The sequence below is a fragment of the Mirounga angustirostris genome, unplaced genomic scaffold (genome assembly GCF_029215605.1).
Source record: "Mirounga angustirostris isolate CCGP_5_RB_7025 unplaced genomic scaffold, mMirAng1.0.hap1 SCAF_8, whole genome shotgun sequence".
In the NCBI taxonomy this organism is placed as follows: Eukaryota; Metazoa; Chordata; class Mammalia; order Carnivora; family Phocidae; genus Mirounga; species Mirounga angustirostris.
This window is the reverse complement of record NW_026991716.1, coordinates 139,458,293-139,477,664: the sequence shown is the minus strand read 5'-3', so window position 1 is coordinate 139,477,664 and position 19,372 is coordinate 139,458,293. Positions and strand designations below refer to the sequence as shown.

The 19,372-nt window shown below is 40.4% G+C and overlaps 1 protein-coding gene across 4 annotated transcripts in view; it reads left to right on the top strand.

The window, feature by feature from the left end:
* PRKN (parkin RBR E3 ubiquitin protein ligase) overlaps nucleotides 1-19,372 on the top strand; it is a 1,287,790-nt gene that overhangs the window by 473,409 nt on the left and 795,009 nt on the right. For 3 of the 4 annotated variants that reach the window (XM_064598332.1, XM_045865856.3, XM_045865854.1), the window contains exon 4: nucleotides 10,818-10,939. In XM_064598332.1, the coding sequence (XP_064454402.1) occupies nucleotides 10,818-10,939 (122 nt within the window). The remainder of the gene's footprint in view (nucleotides 1-10,817; nucleotides 10,940-19,372) is intronic. The other variant, XM_045865855.1, reaches the window with a different exon arrangement.

The window sequence follows — 19,372 nt, the reverse complement described above, 5'->3', positions numbered from 1 at the left end:
GTTCCTGGCTCCTGGCGTGGCTGTCCCGGGGCATCATGATTCTGTGGATCCAGCCAGATCATATGTAGGAGACCCCAGGTACCAAGGCTCCAGATCGTGAAGCTAAAACACAGTGTTAACAGAGTGGACATCACAGGCTCTGGATGCTGAAGCATCTCCATCTCTGAACTCACCTTCCCTTAATTGATGTGCCTATTTGTTTTGGCCAGAGCCTTTTGAAGGAGTTTCTTAGATTTTCCGAGGGGACTTGATTTTCATAAACTGTATGAGTGCTGTGCTACCTGAGACCCGAAGCAAGATGTTCGGGGATGTTCACTGCCTAACAGCACTGAGCAGATCTGGGCAGATGCCTCCTCTCTGTCTTCCGAAGTTCCCAGATTCAGAACGTGTGAGCAGATGCACCTGGATTGAAGGCAGAATTGTGGGAATGTGCAGCTAGATCACTTCAGAAATTGAAAGTCAAACAACTTTCAAGATAAGAGACTCTACTAGAAGTGTATATTCTTTTCCCCCACCCTGAGTTCATTCTCCACTATTCGCAGAATACTAGATCCTTCTCTGCTGTGCAGGCTTTTGATAAATACCTTTCAAGATACGTATGGACCATGTCAGGGTTACTTTTGGATTTTAAAGCTGTTAACGTAAGGACTGTCTTGATTATGTTTTAGGATTTTCTCACATATTGCTAAAGTCTCAAGCACATAGTGAGTTTCCCATCAATGTTTGCTGTTAATGTTATTGGTAGACAGAATCTTGATAGGTTCCTGGTGTTCTGTTTCCTTAGGATCATCACCCTGCTTCCTTCCCACTATTCTTCCCTTCCCCCAACCAACTTGACTCCAGGCAGACAAGGTTCACCATGTTTAGAAAACTAGATGTTTCCTAAGAAATTATAAAAGTATTTCTTTCTTTTCTACTTTTCTATTTTAGTTTTCCTTTTATAGAGGTGGTAAGGAATATATGCCAGCCTATGATTCTGTAGCACTCTAAAAGCAAGACTCCCCGCCCCGCCCCCCGCCCAGGTACAGCTATACCAAAGGTAGCTCAGACATTACTGTAACCTGCAGCCCAGACTTAGTGACCTTCTTGTACTTTCCAATATTGAGTTAAAATGGACTTGCCTAATCTCTCTGGTTTCTCAATTATTTGATCAATCAACTGGATCAATCTCTACGATGGACTACTTATTCTAGTCTGAAGGTGGGTGTGGAGAATGGGAATAAAACCACTGGTCACCTAAACCCTAACCTTAGGAGTGTAAATTCTGATTTAAACATATGAAGCCATGCAGACATTAGGCTTGTAGACCAGGAGAGAGGGGTCCGAGAGTTGGGCCATGATGTATGAGCAGGACTGAGATGGGTCCTTGGAGGCCCTTTCCATGAAGTGAGAAGATTTTCATGGTCCAAGGGTCCTGGGGTACCCGTGAAAGATGTTTTAGCCAGAGTGCTTCTCGTGTATTTCTGGAAGCTTATGCATTCACAGCATGACTGTCATCCTTGATTAAGAGAAGACAGTAATTTTATCTTTTTTTCCCCCGGCATGATGACATCACCCTACATTTCTAACTAATCACTGTCACTGAAGAAAAATAATTGTTCTCATATTTTAAGATTCAGTAGAGATTTTCTGAATCTCCATGACCACCAAAAGCTTTTCAAAATCAGTGCTGAGAAGGATCAGCTTTATTAACGTTGCATATTTTGTCTTATCATTTGGTACAGGCCAAATAGGATACTTAAAAACATTGGGATTTATAAGAGGATATTTAACAGTAGTAATGAAAATTGGAAATATTATGCTTAAATGGAATATTTATACCAAACTAATTATATTGGCTATTGTAGATGCAATAAAATGAAAAATGTGGGAGTGGGGAGGGTCACACCTGCCCTGCTATATATTCTCTAACTGGAGCCATTCCACTGAGTGTTCATTTCCTTAACAGGTTTTGCTAACACTTGGACTATTTAAAATAAGGGAATTGTAAAATTGTTTTTTTAAATAGCAAGAAAATTTCACTTCTGCAAAAAAAAATAAATAAATTCATTGATTTCAAGGTCAGACCATGGATTACCATTTCTTGCTAAACCATGCCATTTTAGAATATGTGCTAAACCCTTAAAAACGAGATTTACTTGTCCTTATTTATAGTTGCTATACCTGCACATTTTTGCTGAATGCCAGTGCTGTAAAATGTTTATAGAAGTTTCCATGAAACCTTTAGTGCTAATGGAATGAGGGAAATGGGTTGGTAAGGCAGTTGATGATTGCTGGCGATTGTTCATAATTGGCAACCCATGTTCAAGTGCCACCTTTTAGCGACCATAGAATTAATCCCCTAGAGTATTTAGTAAAAACCACCATCCCAATCACGCTTATTATCATGTGGTTGAGGAACAAGTAGATGCTTTGTAATCAGAAAAACTTCCATTCGAATCTCTGTCTACTCCTGTGGCTATGTTGGGGATGCTATTCGACTTCCTTAGCTTGTGATTCCTCATTTATGAAATGGCAGTGATCACGCCCGTGTTTCAAGACATAAACACCACTGTAAGCTAGTCTGTCACTGAATTGAAATTTTGAGACCCATTTTGAATCTCCTTCAGTACCATTTCACAAACACACACGCACGCACACACAGAGTTTTCATTTTGGAAATACTTTATTTTTTAAGTGCATTAGCTAGCTTGAAAATTTTATCCTCTAGACTGGATCCACACAATTGTTTACTTCTATTCTTCATTTTTCTACAATCCATCTCTAAGTGATTCACGGGAAAAATATTCTAGTGAACATTAAATCAATTTAAGGACTTTCCATCATGGTTTATGTTCCATAATATTAATTGTAAAGGATGTGGTTGGGTTTGAAGCAATTTTAAAAGAGAATTATACCCCAACTATTTCTAAAAATTTAGAGGCAGGATTAAGATGGAAATAATATGTAGGAATCAACATTTTTTTTAAAAGATTTTATTTATTTGAGAGGGAGAGAGAGAGCATGAGTGGGGTACGGGGCAGAGGGAGAAGCAGACTTCCCACCGATCAGGGAGCCTGATGCGGGGCTCGATCCCGAGACCCCAGGATCATGACCTGAGCCGAAGGCAGATGCTCCACCGACTGAGCCACCCAGGCGCCCCGGGAATCAACATTTATAAAAGTCAGAGAGTGGCCACCTGAGGAAGCAGGAGGACTAAGTGCCCACAGTATGTACCTGGGAGTAAACTGAGTTCTAAATTTGTTGACAGCAGGTAAAGATAGCTAAAATGTATTGAGCGTCGCTATGTGTCAGATACGTGCTGTGTGCTTCACCTCTGGTATTCTTTGTTACGTCCTCAGAGTAGCCTGTGAGTCAGGAGCCGCTATCATTCCCATTTTGCATCTGAGAAAACAGCCCCAGAGGGTAGTCGACTTGCCAAAGGTGGCGAGGCAGGGCTGTGGTCTGGACCTAGAGGGGCATGTCCTGGACTGTGGAGATTTTGTTTTGAGGAAATTGTGAATAGTCATCTGTAGTGTGAAGAACTTCTTCCATGTAAATTAGAGCTATGGGTGTTCGTTCAGCATTTTGCAGAGCTGTGACTTTTTTTTTGGCACCCACCTTAATGCTACCCTGCCAGTGTCCATTTCTGGGAAGAATAAGCGAATAGATTTACCCAAGCTTGGCTTTGAACCTGACGATTTATTTAAACCTAATCCTTAAATTATGCTTCATTCTACAGTTTTGTCTTGCCGTGGGAGATTTGGTTATTACTTTCAAAATGAATAAGGGAAAATAAATTGGCAACAAGCACTGTCCCAACAAACAGGCGAAAAGCATTAGCTTTAATCTGTTGTTTTTGCCTCACCAGATGACATTATTGTGCAGATGCATTAATTAAAAACCCTAGCACAGGGGCGCCTGGATGGCTCGTCAATTAAGCATCTGACTCTTGATTTTGGTTCAGGGCTATGATCTCAGGGTCCTGAGATTGAGTCCCGCGTCAGATTTGGTGCTGCGCTTGGGACTTGCTTAAGATTCTCTCTCCCTCCCATCCCTTCTCTCTCTCTCTCTCTCTCTCTCTCTCTCTCTCAATAAATAAATAAATAAATAAGTAAGTAAGTAAGTAAGTAAGTAATAAATAAATAAAAACCCTAGCACAAAAATTGAGAAGTAAGTTATAACTTCTAAGAGCTGAGGCTCCTTAGAGATTGCTAACCATGTTTTAAAAGTGCATACATTGGCTGATGGTTATGTAATTGGAAGTTGTTTATAACACAGTTTTACCTCGGTTACACTGCAGGAGTTAAGACTATGGCTTGTTAAAAGCATGGAATAGTTTGGCTGGGTTCAATGGGGTGTCGTAACCCATTGGATAAGGGTTGAAATGAAATGTGTTTCTGTGTAATAACTGCCTCCTTTAGAGTAGTTCTACTTGTAAATTTTCAGAATTCATTTTTTCCCCTTAACATTCAAAGACTTAGAATTATATTAAGTCCTATATACAAATTTTTCAAGTATTATTTTTTGTTTTACTTTTATTTATGTTTGTCATTTCTGTGGTCTTAAAGATAATATTGATGTTATTGATTTCAAATATGATATGCCAATATTTTGAAGGGTATGTGGTTAGTCCAGTAAGCTTGGCTGGTGGGAAGATGTTCTAAATATTTTGTAATCATGGCTACATTCTGTTCTATATGAATTTTGTTCTCACACTACCCTACCTGCTACAACTTTTACATCATTCAGTATATGGCAGAATTTGTTAACCTAGCAAATATTTACTGAGTGTTTACTAAGCTCATGGAACCACACAGCTATTTGGAATGAATATCTGAAACAGGTGCAGTGTTACATATGGGGGGTTGTAACGATAGAAAAGGTAGGACAAGTACATGACACAATGTGGGGCAGATTTCTTCTTTTCATTTGCCTTAGGTTGAAGTGCACATGATCCTCATCTTTTCCATGATCCAAAGCAAAATGTCACATGGAAGCAATGATTCTCTGTGTCCACATTGAATGATTTTCATATGGAACTGCTTTAGACTACGTTGATATACATTATTTAAACGTTTTAGGTCAATGTAAGGAAAAAAATGAGAATTTCAAAGGTAGTGAGGAACGACTGAGGAACTCATCCCATTGAAAAGCACAGAAGAGGAGAATAAATAGTAATTCTGGCCTTCAGAGATGGTGCTGATTTTGTTCTTTTGGTATAGATGTGTTGTGTACCTGGCTCATGAGACGTATGTTCCAGCAAATGTGGTCCACCTCAGGCTGAAGGACCATTGCTCAGAAATATAATAGCAAGATTCTGGAAAATGTCCAGGGAGAAGATTCTCTATGGCCTCGCTCCCTGTCACAGGGTCAAGGCCCCAGGTTCAGAAGTTCTGGACATAGGTCTCTTCCATAGTGGGCTTGTAGGAGTCAAACAGGACTGAGGGTACCTCCTAAGTGACAAGAGGAAAGGGTAAACTGAGGGAATCTGGTAGGTTGTAGCTGAAAAAATGGAGCTAATGGTGCAGACATTATCCTTGGTGTTTAAGAAACGAGAACAAGGCTGTAGGAGGCAGGAGGGCCAGAGCGGGGAATACTAAGTGCCGGGCTGGGCACTGTGGAAGGAGTCGGGGGAAGGCTGGGAAGGACACCTCCAGACAGGGACTCCACCTCATTAGATGCTGGTTCTGTGGTGTTGGGACAAGTCGAGTATTTAAAGGTGACAAAACTAAGCTGGATACTTTCATACTCTCAGATGTAATTATTTAGGGAGATATCTTTTGTGGGGAAATCAAAGGAAGAATTCTTAGAGGACATGCCATTTCCCCTTGAAGGTGTGGGTCAAAGATGGTGAGGGCCGTGGAGATGTGGCAGTCACTGTCTAGTCACACGTCAAGACTAGTTCCGCTTGGTCTAGGGCCTGGGGCACGTGCAAGGAAGAAATGAGAGGGAAGCTCTCTTCTGCCTCTAACGCAACGAAGTCCCCAAGTCCTACGTCATGGTGCTTCAGGCTCAAACCGTCCCCTGTTCCATTCTCACCAGCCAACACAGTTTTCATATTAGCCCACCTAACAGCAGGTGACTGTGTTGTCAGTGTGAAAGAAGAATCTCCTTCATATTGTTATCTGCAGGCTTGATGAGGGAGGGAGAGAGGGGACCAGACACGTCATTGTTATTTATTCTCCTCCACTGTGCTATCCAACGGGATGAGTTCCTCAGTCATTCCTCGCTGCATTTGAGATTCTCAGTAAGCGCGCGGTGGCTACCATCTGGGAAAGTGTGGATGTAGAACATTTCCAGGGTCACAGAAAGTTCTCTTGGGCAGCTTGTTCTACTTACATGATCATATGTGATAAACGTAGTCGTAAATCAATTGTGTGCCTGTGGTTTTTATAGGACATTGGCGCTGAACATTGTTTTACTGTGGTATAAAACATGTTAACTCATACTCTTTCTTCCCTGGTAAACAAATTATCCAAGCAATTAAATTCTTGATTCTCTGTGACAGCCAGTGGTGGAAACTTCTGAGGTCAAAGAAAAGTTTTAATGAGAATCAGAATGAGTGTTCTCAAGTATTCATCAATCTTATTAAAACAACTTCGTTAGGCCATAAGCCCATCATCTAAAACACATTTAAAAAATGAAAACTATGCACATTATGCCAGTTTCTCAGAAAGCCAAAGCAAATAATATATATCCTCATTTGTTTTTAAAGATGTATTCATTTATTTGAGAGAGAGAGAGCACACGTGTATGCAAATGGGAGGAGAGGCAGAGGGAGAGAGAGAATCTCAAGCAGACTCCCTGCCGAGTGCAGAGCCCGATGCAGGGCTCGCAGGGCTCGATCCCAGGACCCTGAGATCACGACCTGAGCCGAAACCAAGAGTCAGATGCTTAACCGACTGAGCCACCCAGGTGTCCCAATATATATCCTTTTTAAAAAGGGACTTTCCTCGATATGTTGTGAATATTGTTAGTGATTTCTGCAATTCCCTGGATCAAGAAGGGAGAATAAGGAAAGAGTGGAGACTTAACTAAGGATTATGTTAACTGGACAAAGTGAGTGAGAAAAACTAAAGATAATGACAAAACACAATGCTAAGGAAACCCTAGGGGCACTTGAAATGAACATAGTGACTCACACTTTATTCTTTTTTCTTCTTTTTTTTTTTTTTTTAAGATTTTATTTATTTATTTAATTGACAGAGAGAGAGAGAGGGAGACACAGCGAGAGAGGGAACACAAGCAGGGGGAGTGGGAGAGGGAGAAGCAGGCTCCCTGCCTAGCCGGGAGCCAGACGTGGGGCTCGATCCCAGGACACTGGGATCATGACCTGAGCCGAAGGCAGATGCCCAACAATTGAGCCCCCCAGGCACCCCGTGACTCATACTTTAAAGGAACTGACCACTAGTTGTGCTTTTAACTTCTCTCCAGGGGAAAAAAAAAAAAAATGAACTTCTGAATGAAAAGCATGTACTTTACTTTGTAAAATCATGACATTATTAGACTCAGCCTCCTGGCTTATGATAAAAATAATAATAATAAATAACAAATAAAAAATTACTGATCGCTGTGGTGAAGGGAAGAACTTAATTGTCAGCAGGTGAACAATTTGGCTTGCTGTACATCAAGCCCTACACAGTGAGTTGAATCCTTCTTTCAGATTTTTTTTCCAATTTTTTTTTTTTCCTGACAAATAATTTCACAAAATGCTCCACAAAAGGAAAGTTCCTGAGGTCAGATAAAGTCCGGGACGTGCTGTGCTCCGTGCTTTCCTCACAGAGTCACCGAGCTCTGAACGTCCCGCGGTGGGAGGGCTTGCTCACCTTGACTTAATTTAGCCTCATCGAAAATGATTTGGCTAAGGAATCCCAGGTATTTTGGCTTGACACTTTTTCACAGCTTGCAAACCGTGATAGTGTTCTGTAAGATATACTTATACTTGATTAGCCTCAGAGCAGAAAAACTGAAACAACCAAATCCCTCAAAGAGCACTACAGCTTTATAGAAAAAAGTCCATATTTTTAGAATCTTGAAGGATCCTGGGATGAGTAGTGTGATGTCTGCAAGTTAATTACAAATGACTCAGCTGAAAATATGTATGTGTAGTATATGTGTATGTATGTATACACACACACAAACACAGGGAGCACACTCAAAATATGGGAAAATGTTCACAACTGGTGAACTACAGTAAAGGACATGACGTGTAATACTTTTGATCTATTTCTCTAGTTCTGAAAATGTATTCTAGAAAAAGAGGGAAGTATTATAAACCCAAACGCAAGCTGCATTGATTATGTTGGGCAGTGAAGGGGTAGCCATATGAAAGAGTTGATAAGGCAAGAAAAAGGATTTTAAGATCCAGACAGAAGTAAAATGGGAAGAAGGTTCAAGTTCTTGACTGGAGACGGTGACAGAGCTGCAGAAAAGCATTCCGGGGCATTCTTCACATCGCCTTGCCATTCCTTTAGGAGTTATGGCTCCATATCCAAAAGTCTGTACCTCAGACCCTCAGTCAGGCTAATGGGAACATTGCCCAGAAAACATGTCAGGGTGTTTATTCTTATTCCCATCCTGGGGACTCCAGACCTCAGCGCGGCACAGAGAAGTTTGCCAACTTTAAACAGTGTGATGCAGCCAAATTAGTGAGGAAGCCATCCTGAACAGGGGATCTCAGGATTGACCTGAAAGCCCCGACTTTTTGACCAAGTAATGTCAACAGCTTGAAATTTGCCGTAGCCAGGACTGGCCCGACCTTGATCTTCCTTAGCCTGACTATTAATCCCCAGCTCGCAGCTGGCTCTGGGAAGCACCGTGTAATAGATTGCGTGTCATCTTGTATGCTTCTAGGCCACAGACGTGGGCATGCAGTATTTTCTAACTTCTCAAGGACTTCGCTGAAGTTTGTAGCACACAGAAGAGTTCCCTAGTCTTGGGATTGTGCCTGGCTGTATCATTTGCTGAAACAATATTGCAAATGTTCCTATTGCCCTAAGGGAGAGAGAAGAGTCATTTAGCTGCCTGCAGTTTCATAGATGCATCATTTACTATTGTAAAGCTGTTGCTCATATGCTCTTTCAACAATGCTAGTGTCTTTGCCACCCAGGCTCCCCTTCATAAGCTTCTCCTTTCCCCACTCCTGTTCCTCCTCCTCCTTTTTTTTTTTTATTGTTTAACCTTTACAATAGTAGGTTATAAAAATTCTGAAATTGGATTTGTTCCTATTTCTGATAAAGGTTTTTACAATAAGGGTTCCTGCCTCCTTCACGAAGCTCTTGGTACAATTTAACAAGTGAAATTGTCAATCCTTGTGGTCTTCCGATATTCTGACAGTTGTTATGGTATTTCTATAACTTTAATATATGGTTCTATCCATTGCATTTATGATATATATAAAACCTTAAGAATATTTCTTATATAATTACTATCTTTGCTAGTATCAATGTGGTATTTATAGACTCGAAGACCTTCCACATTAAGGCACTAAAGTTACAAAGAAGCATCAGAAAATCATAGTTTCTTATCACTACAAACATATGTTTATATTTTATCTTCCCTTCACATTGGAAGCTAAATATTAATTTCTGGAGAGTAATAATTATAAAATATATTGGTAATAAATGATAAAATTATAAAATTTAACATTTTTATTGTGCTTTACATCTTACAAAGTATTGTCACTTACAATATTAGTAAAGATGGCTGAACAAATAACAATTCAGTGAGCCTATAGAGTCTTTTTTTTTTTTAATTAGTAAGAAATAAATGGCGCTGCCTAAGACTTTAGGATCGCTCTTTGTTTCTTATTATTTTTGTACCAATTTTTTTTAAATAAACCATATGTATTTGGGAGGCTGAAGGTTTTCACTCATAATGGTAAAAATAGTCCTTATTATTTATAGATGATCTTAATGATAATAGTAAAATTGTAAACAAAATTCATATGCCACGACATTTTATGTAACCCCCCAACCGAACAAGAAGTAAGGTGTAAGGATTAAAACAACTAGTTAGTAATATTATACATTTAAAAAGGCAGTTATTTTATTAGTGAGCTCTTTGCAGAAATGGCAGTGGGACGCTGTTCTGAAAGGTCCCCCTAATGTGCAGAATAGCATGACTTCTGTATGCTGACATTTGAGAGAAGTAATTAGAGATGTTTAATTGTTGACTTTTTTTTTTTTTTGGTCCAGCTTTTCTTCTTGTGTTATTTGAATGGCATTTGTCTAGGTAGAGAATACTAGTGAAACACAAAGCACCGTTTCTGCACACCCCTGCCGGGTTCTGTTTAAACCCCTCAGGACTCTTGTCTTACTTTATGTGTGACTATATGTTGGAAAGACTTCACTGGAACCCAGCAAATGGTGATCATGTCAGTCATAGCACGAGAAATGGGCTGGTAGGTCCCTACAGATAAGATTTTAAGAGGAAAAATCTAGAGCCTTCAAAACTGTGTACAGAAGCATGAAATAGAATTCAGGAGCAGTGGTCTTTAAATTTCCCACAGTCTCTACGTTTCCTGTCCTTTTTAAAAACTTAAGCGGCACAGAAGGCATTTCACTTCCCCGTGTTGCATATACACTTGGCCAGCTCTTCTGGAGGCAGCAGGTCGCTTACCCTGCTGACTAAGTCACAAGGCTGTTGGCAAGTGGAAGAAAAGATTTTCACTCTTGAGCATAAAACTAGATTTTCTAAATTAAATTGTTGTATCCTCATTGGAATCTTTATCCCACTAGTGTTTCAAAATGCTCCTGGGGAGATAATTTTAAAATTTGTCTCAATTTGGATTCAACATTGATTGGCTACTTTCTCTGCTTCCCCCCCTCTCCCAGCAGGTAGAGGAACCTACAACAGCTTTTATGTTTATTGCAAAGGCCCCTGTCAAAGAGTACAGCCAGGAAAACTCCGGGTGCAGTGCAGCACCTGCCAGCAGGCAACGCTCACCTTGGCCCAGGTAAGGAGCTACGGCATTGGCAGAGGCTGCCCAGAGAAAATGAACGTCTATTTCCACAGTAGCCTTTTGGGGTTGCTAATCAGAGAAGACGCATGACTGAAAACAAAAGACATTCTGCTATGCGATTCTAATGGTTAATGGTATCTGAAGTTTCATTTAAAAATACATCACTCTGTAAAACGTTAGGTAGTACCCGGCTGTTGTCTCCCTGTGTTTAGTCCAGGTCTCCGGAAAGGAAGCATCGAGAGTGTGTTTATAACAAAAAGAGATTAGGCTTTGGTGGGGGTGTCTTTTAGAAGAGGCCAGGAAGGAGCATTCTAAGACACTGGGAATGTTTTATGTCTCAATCGGTGTGACTGTACATGGTTGGATACGTGTGTCACAATCCACTGGACTGTTCATTGAAGATGGGTGCACTCGAGGTTGCTAAATGGAAGTTGTATCTCAGTAAAGGAGTGAAAAGGAAAGTCGTGGATCGCCCACAGCATGCATGTGAAACTGAGGTCGGCAGGCTACCATCTGCTGTGGTCTCCGCTTGGGTTGTATGGTTCACAAGCTAAGAATGTTCTTGCATTTTTAAGTGGCTGGGAAATATCCAAAGAGTAATGCTGTGTGGCCCGTGAACGCTATATGAAGTTTAGATTTCCAGTCTCCATGATGACACTGTAGCATAAGGCGGCACCACCCATCTCCTTCCATGTTGTCTGTGTAGCTTCCATGCCCAGGGCGGGCTTCAGTAGTTGCCACCCGGACTGGATGCCCTGCGGAGCCTGACCTATCTACCTCTGGCCCCTACGAGAAAACATGGTGGACCCCTGATATAAACCATGCACACAGCTAAGGCCATGGCTTCCCCGTGATGGTTATGCAGGATTTGGCTAAAGTTGATGTGGGTGTGAATGTGCGTGAGTGAGGAGGGCATTTTCTGATTGGTGTGATCAAGGGTCAGGGTCAAGGGTCTTCAGGTGATGGGGGGCTGAAGTGGGGACAAGGACTCCCTTACCATACCAGGCCCCTCTAATGGCTACATTTAGATTTTTATTCCACAGGCGATGGGAAGCCAAGACAAAATGTTAAAAATAAAGGCAATCTATATTTTAGAAACTTTATTACTGCTGTAACAGTCTGTCATTGGGACAGAAGTTGGTGACAGATTGAGGGCAAAGAGGTTGATTCATAGACTCTTCATAGGGTTCATGCGGGGGGAACTACGGGCCGGTTGGGGTGGTGCCCTGTGGAAAGTGTATAACGGAGCAGCATGGAAGAACATGAAGGATACACCCAATAATGGAGAAATCAAGGATTCCTGCCTCAAGCCTGGGGAAGATGGTAGAATTACTCAAAAATGCAGCTCAGTATTTCACTATGGTATAATCTCTCTGTACACAGGCCAATCCTGTGACTGAACTTAGGGAGACAAATCCATGAGTGATGGTTTGTTCTGAACCACGGGACTGGACCTTTTTCTGGGGGTGTCACCGGGCAGTGCTTCTGTCTGGGAAATGTACTCTCTTAAAGTCCTCCAGAACTTTACTTTCCACCAGAATCTCTCCTCTGCCATAAGCCTTTTCCAACACAGTAAACAGCCTCTTCTGTTTTTCTGGTCTATGCTCCAGTCTTGATTGCCTTAGATGGTGGATGCGACCTATTTATATTAACTTCCAATTGTTCTTAGTGAAAACAGCAATAACAAATTATTATTGAGCCCCAAGCTTAATTATTTTCATGCATCATCTATTGCATTTATTTCATAACACTCTAAGTACTGTCAGTAACCTTATTTTAGATTTAGGCTTAAAGAGATTAAGGAAAGGAGCTTGTGAGAGTAGGCATTTGAACCTGACTGTGTGATCTAAACTTGTAAGCTCTGCAGTCTCCCCATTTTTTACCACACAGATATATTTACACTAAGTGTCATATGCTCAGATATCCCCAGTGATCAGACATGTGATTTAAGACTTAGGTCTTAAGTATGCAGTGGCTGGGGATGGGGTGAGGACCATGAAGAGACCAAGGCCCAGGTAAGGAGGCCGCTCCTTACCTTACTTGCTTAGCAAGTGGTGGTGGGGGTGCTTAATGTGGCCAATCTTTTATTTAATTAAGGGAAACCATACGTATAGATTTTTATGCGAAGTTTCATATGTAAAAATATGCTCCTTGGGGAAAAAAAAACAGAAGACAAAAGGAAAAAGCAACCAGCAGCATCTGTCTAAATGCACAAACTGAAATCGTACCATACAGGTTAAATGGTGCATTAACATTAGGTGTTTAGAGAGCCCGGTGTGCAGTAAGCACTTACTTCAACTTGCTGAGAGGCTGTATGGTGAAAACTTAAGAAGACAAGTCTCCAGACTCTTCATACTGCATGGGTTAGAATTCCTACATGTATGGTGATTAACATAACAATAAAAAATTAAAAAATAGAAATCTAAAAAAAAAATTTTTTTCCTAAATCATTATTTTCCTCCTGTGTCAGCTTGGGGACATCTTTTACCTGGGATAATGGTATCTACTTCTTATTTCTTGTAAAGATTAGTTAATATATGAAGAGTATTTAGAACAGAGAGGCACCTGGTGGCTCAGTCAGTTAAGTGTCTGCCTTTAGCTAAGGTCATGATCCTGGGATCTCATTCCTCATCAGCTCCCTGCTCAGTGGGGAGTCTGCTTCTCCCTCTCCTGCTGCCCTTCCCCTGCTCATGTGCTCTCATCCTCTCTGTCTCTCAAATAAGTAAATAATATCTTTAAAAAAAGGAACAGTAGCTGGAACATAAATAATTAGATATCTTAAATGCTTTCTTATTGTTACTTTTTAAATTATTTTTCATGAGTACTTGTTGGGTGTGTGCATACACACACTTAGGTACTTCACCATGAAATCAATCCAGACTTTGGCTAACTCCTTTCAAAAAAGTGAAAGCAATGTATCATGGAACACTATATCAAAAACTAATGATGTACTGTATGGTGACTAACAACATTAAAAAAAAAAAAAAGAGTGAAAGCATCTCCCCTCCCACTGTGTTCATCCAGAAGCTCTTTGTAGCCCCCTCAGCTGCTCACCTGGACCAGCAGGTCCTGGGAGCGATGATCTCATCCACCCGGTGGTCTAGGCTCTGTCCCATCTCAGAGGCCCACTCCCATGACCACCCCAGACTTTGTCAGTTCCTAGAACTGCTCTGCATTTGATTATTAAATTCAGACTTTTATTCTCCCTACATTATTTTTGCTCTGTACATTGTTAACCCCTCTCTTAATTTCTTCTAGAGCTCTCTGGCCTTTTCTTTCATCATTTCCTCCCCTGATAGGGTCTAACTTCAACTACATTATTTCAGATATCATTAAATTTCCATTCCACATTCTGTACAATTGCCCATTTGTCTATATTCCAAGTGCCGGTAAGCCTCTTGTATCAGGTAACTTGCGGGTTTAGATCCCTGGTGCATTTTCAACACTTCACCCAGTACCTTGCCCATAGTGGAGCACAAAGCTAATAATTCGAAGTGAATGGTATCTCTACTTGAACTGTTACTGATTCAGTAGATCCACATACTTTAGAAATTATACTTGGCATGTATAATCACATTGATCATAGAAGTTATGATTCTTTTGCTACCACTTATTGATTTCCTTCCTTACATTTATATTCTGGTACTTTTATATTTCTCTAATTCTTATTACAGACCTGCAAAGTAGATATTATTATCTAGTGTTTTTAATAAAGAGACTCCATGAAGTTAAGCAATGAACCCAAAGTCACACAGTTAACAAACGTTGGTGCCAGGGATGAAAAGTCTTCTGTTTCTTTAAAGCTCTGCCTTTTCTAGGGTAGATTGTTCACTCTACAAATCTGGTAATCAGTGTCCTATTACCCAACTACTTCCCTATACTTAAACTATCCTTCAAAAATACTCTTGAAAAAAAAAAAAAAAACTACTTTAAGATTTAAGGAGATTGGAAAGGATGATTTAAAGATTACTTATTGAACCCGGAATTTTACTTTATTTTATTGTATTGTATTTTGTATTTTGTATTTTTTTTAATCTGAAATTTTAGTATAGTTACTAGATGCAGCATCACTGGTAAATAAGTAGAAGAGGCCCTCCGATTTTTTATTAATGACAAACATTCACACTCAGTAGTACCTTCCAGTAACAGCTTTGTGGAGCAGCTGAGTAATCACAGGAGTCTGCAAGCCAACCCCCTACCCAGCAGTGGGTGGGGCAGGAGCTGAACTTTGCCCTGAGGAAGAATTTCCAGGTAGAGAATAGGCAACTCTTTTTAAAGATTTTTTTTATTTATCTGAGAGAGAGAGAATGAGAGAGAGAGAGCACATGAGAGGGGGGAGGGTCAGAGGGAGAAGCAGGCTCCCTGCCGAGCAGAGAGCCCGATGCGGGACTCGATCCAGGGACTCCAGGATCATGACCTGAGCCGAAAGCAGTCGCTTAACCAACTGAGCCACCCAGGCGCCCGAGAATAGGCAACTCTTAAGGTTTCATTTTCCCAAACTTTATAAAGATCTACAATTGACAGAATTTTCTCTAGTCAAGAAAAACATAAAAAGAAAGAAAGGATTTTGTGTGGCTGACAAGTTATATAGTGGAGCAGGATGTGGTTTATCTGAGCTTCCGCAAGGAGCTTTTTATACACAAAGAGAAAAATCGGAACCTACTTAGCTACGTGGGTTATTTTTTTTTTTAAACATAATTTTTTTTTTCTGGTCTGAAAAAAATCAGTCTACAATAGGCCCTTTGCCTCTCATGAGTCTTAATAGTAAACTCCTAATTATTTTTTGTTGTTGTGGGGGACTTATTCATAATGCCAACATTTCTTCAACACTATTTAAATTTTGTGTGCAAGATAATGAGCTCCTCTCATACATAATGCTCTAAGGTTTAATTGTTTACATATTTCACATTTAATATGATGCTCCTAATGAATTGGCAAGGAAGACAGGAGGCCATTTCTGTCACGGTGTTAGGATGGGGAAACTGATGTCCAAGGTTTTGTCCTGACCTTGAGGGTAAATTGAAAATCAGCTGGGACACCAGGTTTTCCTCTGAATTTAAATCAAATTACCTTCTTTATTTCATGGCAACCTTGACTAGGGCTTCCACTAACCAAAATAGCCCTTAGAAACATGAATGCTCCCTGGAAAACAGTGAACAGCAGCTGATTGGAAAAACATGGCAGGCCTCCAATTTTCATTTGCCTCTTCGAAGATTGTCCACTTAGGTCCACACAGAAATGACACAGGGTTGAGCACAGAAAGGAGGTTGCTTTGTACTTGCATATGTATTTCTGATTATGTGCTTGAACAATAAAACGGGTAACCTGAATAACCTATGTCATGACTCTCTCCCTCATTAGTGTGGAAAATCAAATGATGAGCAAGTCATAGCTTCAGAGCCTTTCTTTTTTTCATTAATACAAAAAAATATGAACAGAAAAAAAGTAAAGTTTTCCAAGATACATAGAAAATACGCAGCTGGGACTCCTGGGTGGCTCAGTCGTTAAGCGTCTGCCTTCAGCTCAGGTCATGATCCCAGGGTCCTGGGATCGAGCCCCGCATCGGGCTCCCTGCTCAGCGGGAAGCCTGCTTCTCTCTCTCCCACTCCCGCTCCTTGTGTTCCTCTCTCGCTCTCTCTCTGTCAAATAAATAAATAAAATCTGTAAAAAAAAATAAAAGAAGAAGAAAATACACAGCTTTTAGAAATAACTGGAAATTAAAGAAGGAATTTAAATTGGAAAAAGAAACAGCACCAAGAAGCTTAAAGATGCTTGTCCCTCCTCCCTTCCCCTGGGACCCTGCCAAACTTAAGGTTACCCGGTCAGCAGGTGTGATCCTTCTAGTCTGTCTTACTGTAAGTGTGGTGGCGAGGAGTGAGCCTTCTGGCAAGCTGTCAGAGGTTTCCCGTGACCCATTTATAAGAACACAAGGCTTCCAGAGACATGTTAAAAATTGTGCCTGAGCTGATGAAGTTTTGTTAGAATATGATGTTGATGGTGAGGAGCCTGTCCACAGGGGTCATGCTAGGATGGCTTCTCCTCCTCAGCCCCGCAGGCTTCTGCTCCCTAAGGCCTAAGAGTGCCTTCTCCTGTGCCCCTTGTCCCTCCCTACCACCACGTTCCAGCCATTGCCCACATTCTAGGAGGACTCAGCCTCCTGAAGACGACACAGCTTCTGGGATAGGGAGAAACGGACTCACTTCTCTAACCGGACACAGACTTAAAATACAGTAAGAATATTTATGAGTAGGGGCGCCTGGGTGGCTCAGTCGGTTAAGCGTCTGCCTTCGGCTCAGGTCATGATCCTGGGGTCCTGGGATCGAGCCCCGCATCGGGCTCCCTGCTCGGCGGGGAGCCTGCTTCTCCCTCTCCCACTTCCCCTGCTTGTGTTCCCTCTCTCGCTGTGTCTCTCTCTGCCAAATAAATAAATAAAATCTTAAAAAAAAAGAATATTTATGAATAAAATAATCTATCGACTAAAAATAATCAGACGCTAAAATGGATGTGGAACAGAGGGGAGAGAGCACATGGCATAGCACGTTCGGTCCTGCAATATTGGACTTGGAACTGTCTGGGTGCAGAGAGCTGGAGAGTGGCTTTCTGTGGTCCCTTTCCTGTCAGATGTTCTGGACTTGAGTTCTGCTGCTTAGTAGCTGTGTGACTTTGGGCAAGTGAGTTAAATTCTTTGTCTCGGTTTTCTTGTCATGAAATGGAAGTAAACAAGTTCATTAAAGTTCTTGTGGATTAAATGATTTAACTCTCAAGAGCTTAGCACAGTGAGAAAAAGAAATAAAGTAGCTAGCATGGAGGTACATAGTAAACATTCAGAAACTGTTGCTCTCACTGTCCTTCATTCAGGGGAAGAGTTTTCTGCCCCAAAAAAGCATCAAAGCAACTGCTGAACTCCCATCGTAAGCTTATACCTCCAGGACCCTTTAGTTCTGATGAAGGTTACAAATTGTTCATCTCCCCAGCACAAACTCCGGGTAACCTGAGTTATCCACCAGCAACATCTTTTTGTTTGCACTCAGTTTATTAGTTTTCAAATGAATCAGAAGCCAGGAGATTACTGCAACCAAGAACTCTAGGAGATTTTTTTCCCCTACAATCACTATAATTACTTTATCTCCAAAAGAACTTTATCTTTGCCACTCTAATGAGATACTCTGCCATGGAATAGCATTAAAGCTAAAAGGTTTCTGATGAGAAATGGGGCAATAAATAGAGTAAGATGTAAAATGCCTGGCATGATGGATTTTATTTAAAATTGGTTTATAGATTAGGAACAATTTATGTGAGGAAATTTATTAAGAAATATTGTCTAAATGTATAATCATTCCTAAACTTAATATTTGTTACAGATTAATTGTTAGTAAGGAGTCTACTTGCTTCTTGTAATATCAAAAGCTGTGTAAAGCCTTGGGATATATCTAAGCTTGTTCAGGAATAAGTACGTGTTACAACACTTTTTATGTATTTATTCAATTGTTAGGCATTTCTGAGCCTTTAGAGTTTAATCAGAGAGTCATGCAAATTATTTTATGTTATTTAAATATATATATATAATTTTTTATTTTATATATTTTTTATTTTTATATATTTTATTTTTTAAAGCCATTTTGGATGTCCAAAATGTGTAACCTGGCCCTGAAGTCTGTTTTAATTTATGTTATGATGTTAGGCCTACAAAGAAGCGAGTTTTTGTGTGGATTTATCTCACATCGAGGATTTAGGATTGAGACGGAGCAGAACACAGTGCAAGTCTTGCCTCTTGCAGATGCTGGGGCACCCCCCATATTCACTTCTGCCCCTTTCCTGCCATCAGTTCTGCCACAAGATTTCTGTTGGCTGTAGGGACTCTCCTACGTCCATCTCTCTGAAGCCCACCTTCTTTGTGTTATAGTCTCTTTGGTCCTCACTGCAGATGCCAGCCCTCTCAGCCACACACTAATGATGCCCTCATGCTGATCAAGTATCCCATCAAGAGTAACTGACAAAAGATTGAGAGATCAAAAGATTTTCCTCTTTTTCTCTTTTACCAAATCAATATCTGGAAAAGAGCCAGTTAACAAATAATAATAAACCAAACCTCAAAGTATTATCATAAATAATTTTAAGTTTTAATGATTTATTTTATATTAAAGCATTATTTTTGATAGTTTACAAATATACTGAACACTGTAAGTTCTAAATGTAAAATGATTACTGAAATTGGGTTGATCCAAACCACTTTAGGGTATCAATGTAAGCCAATGTAACGGATTTAAAATTCTAAGTGAATGTTACTAGTCTCATTCTCCTAAAACTTATAGTAGTTTTGGATAATCCATGCCTAGGGTTCAAACTTAAAAATACTCTTCGCCACCAACATCTATTTCCACTGACTACAGATTAATTTGCTAACTTATATGATCAATTTTACCAAAT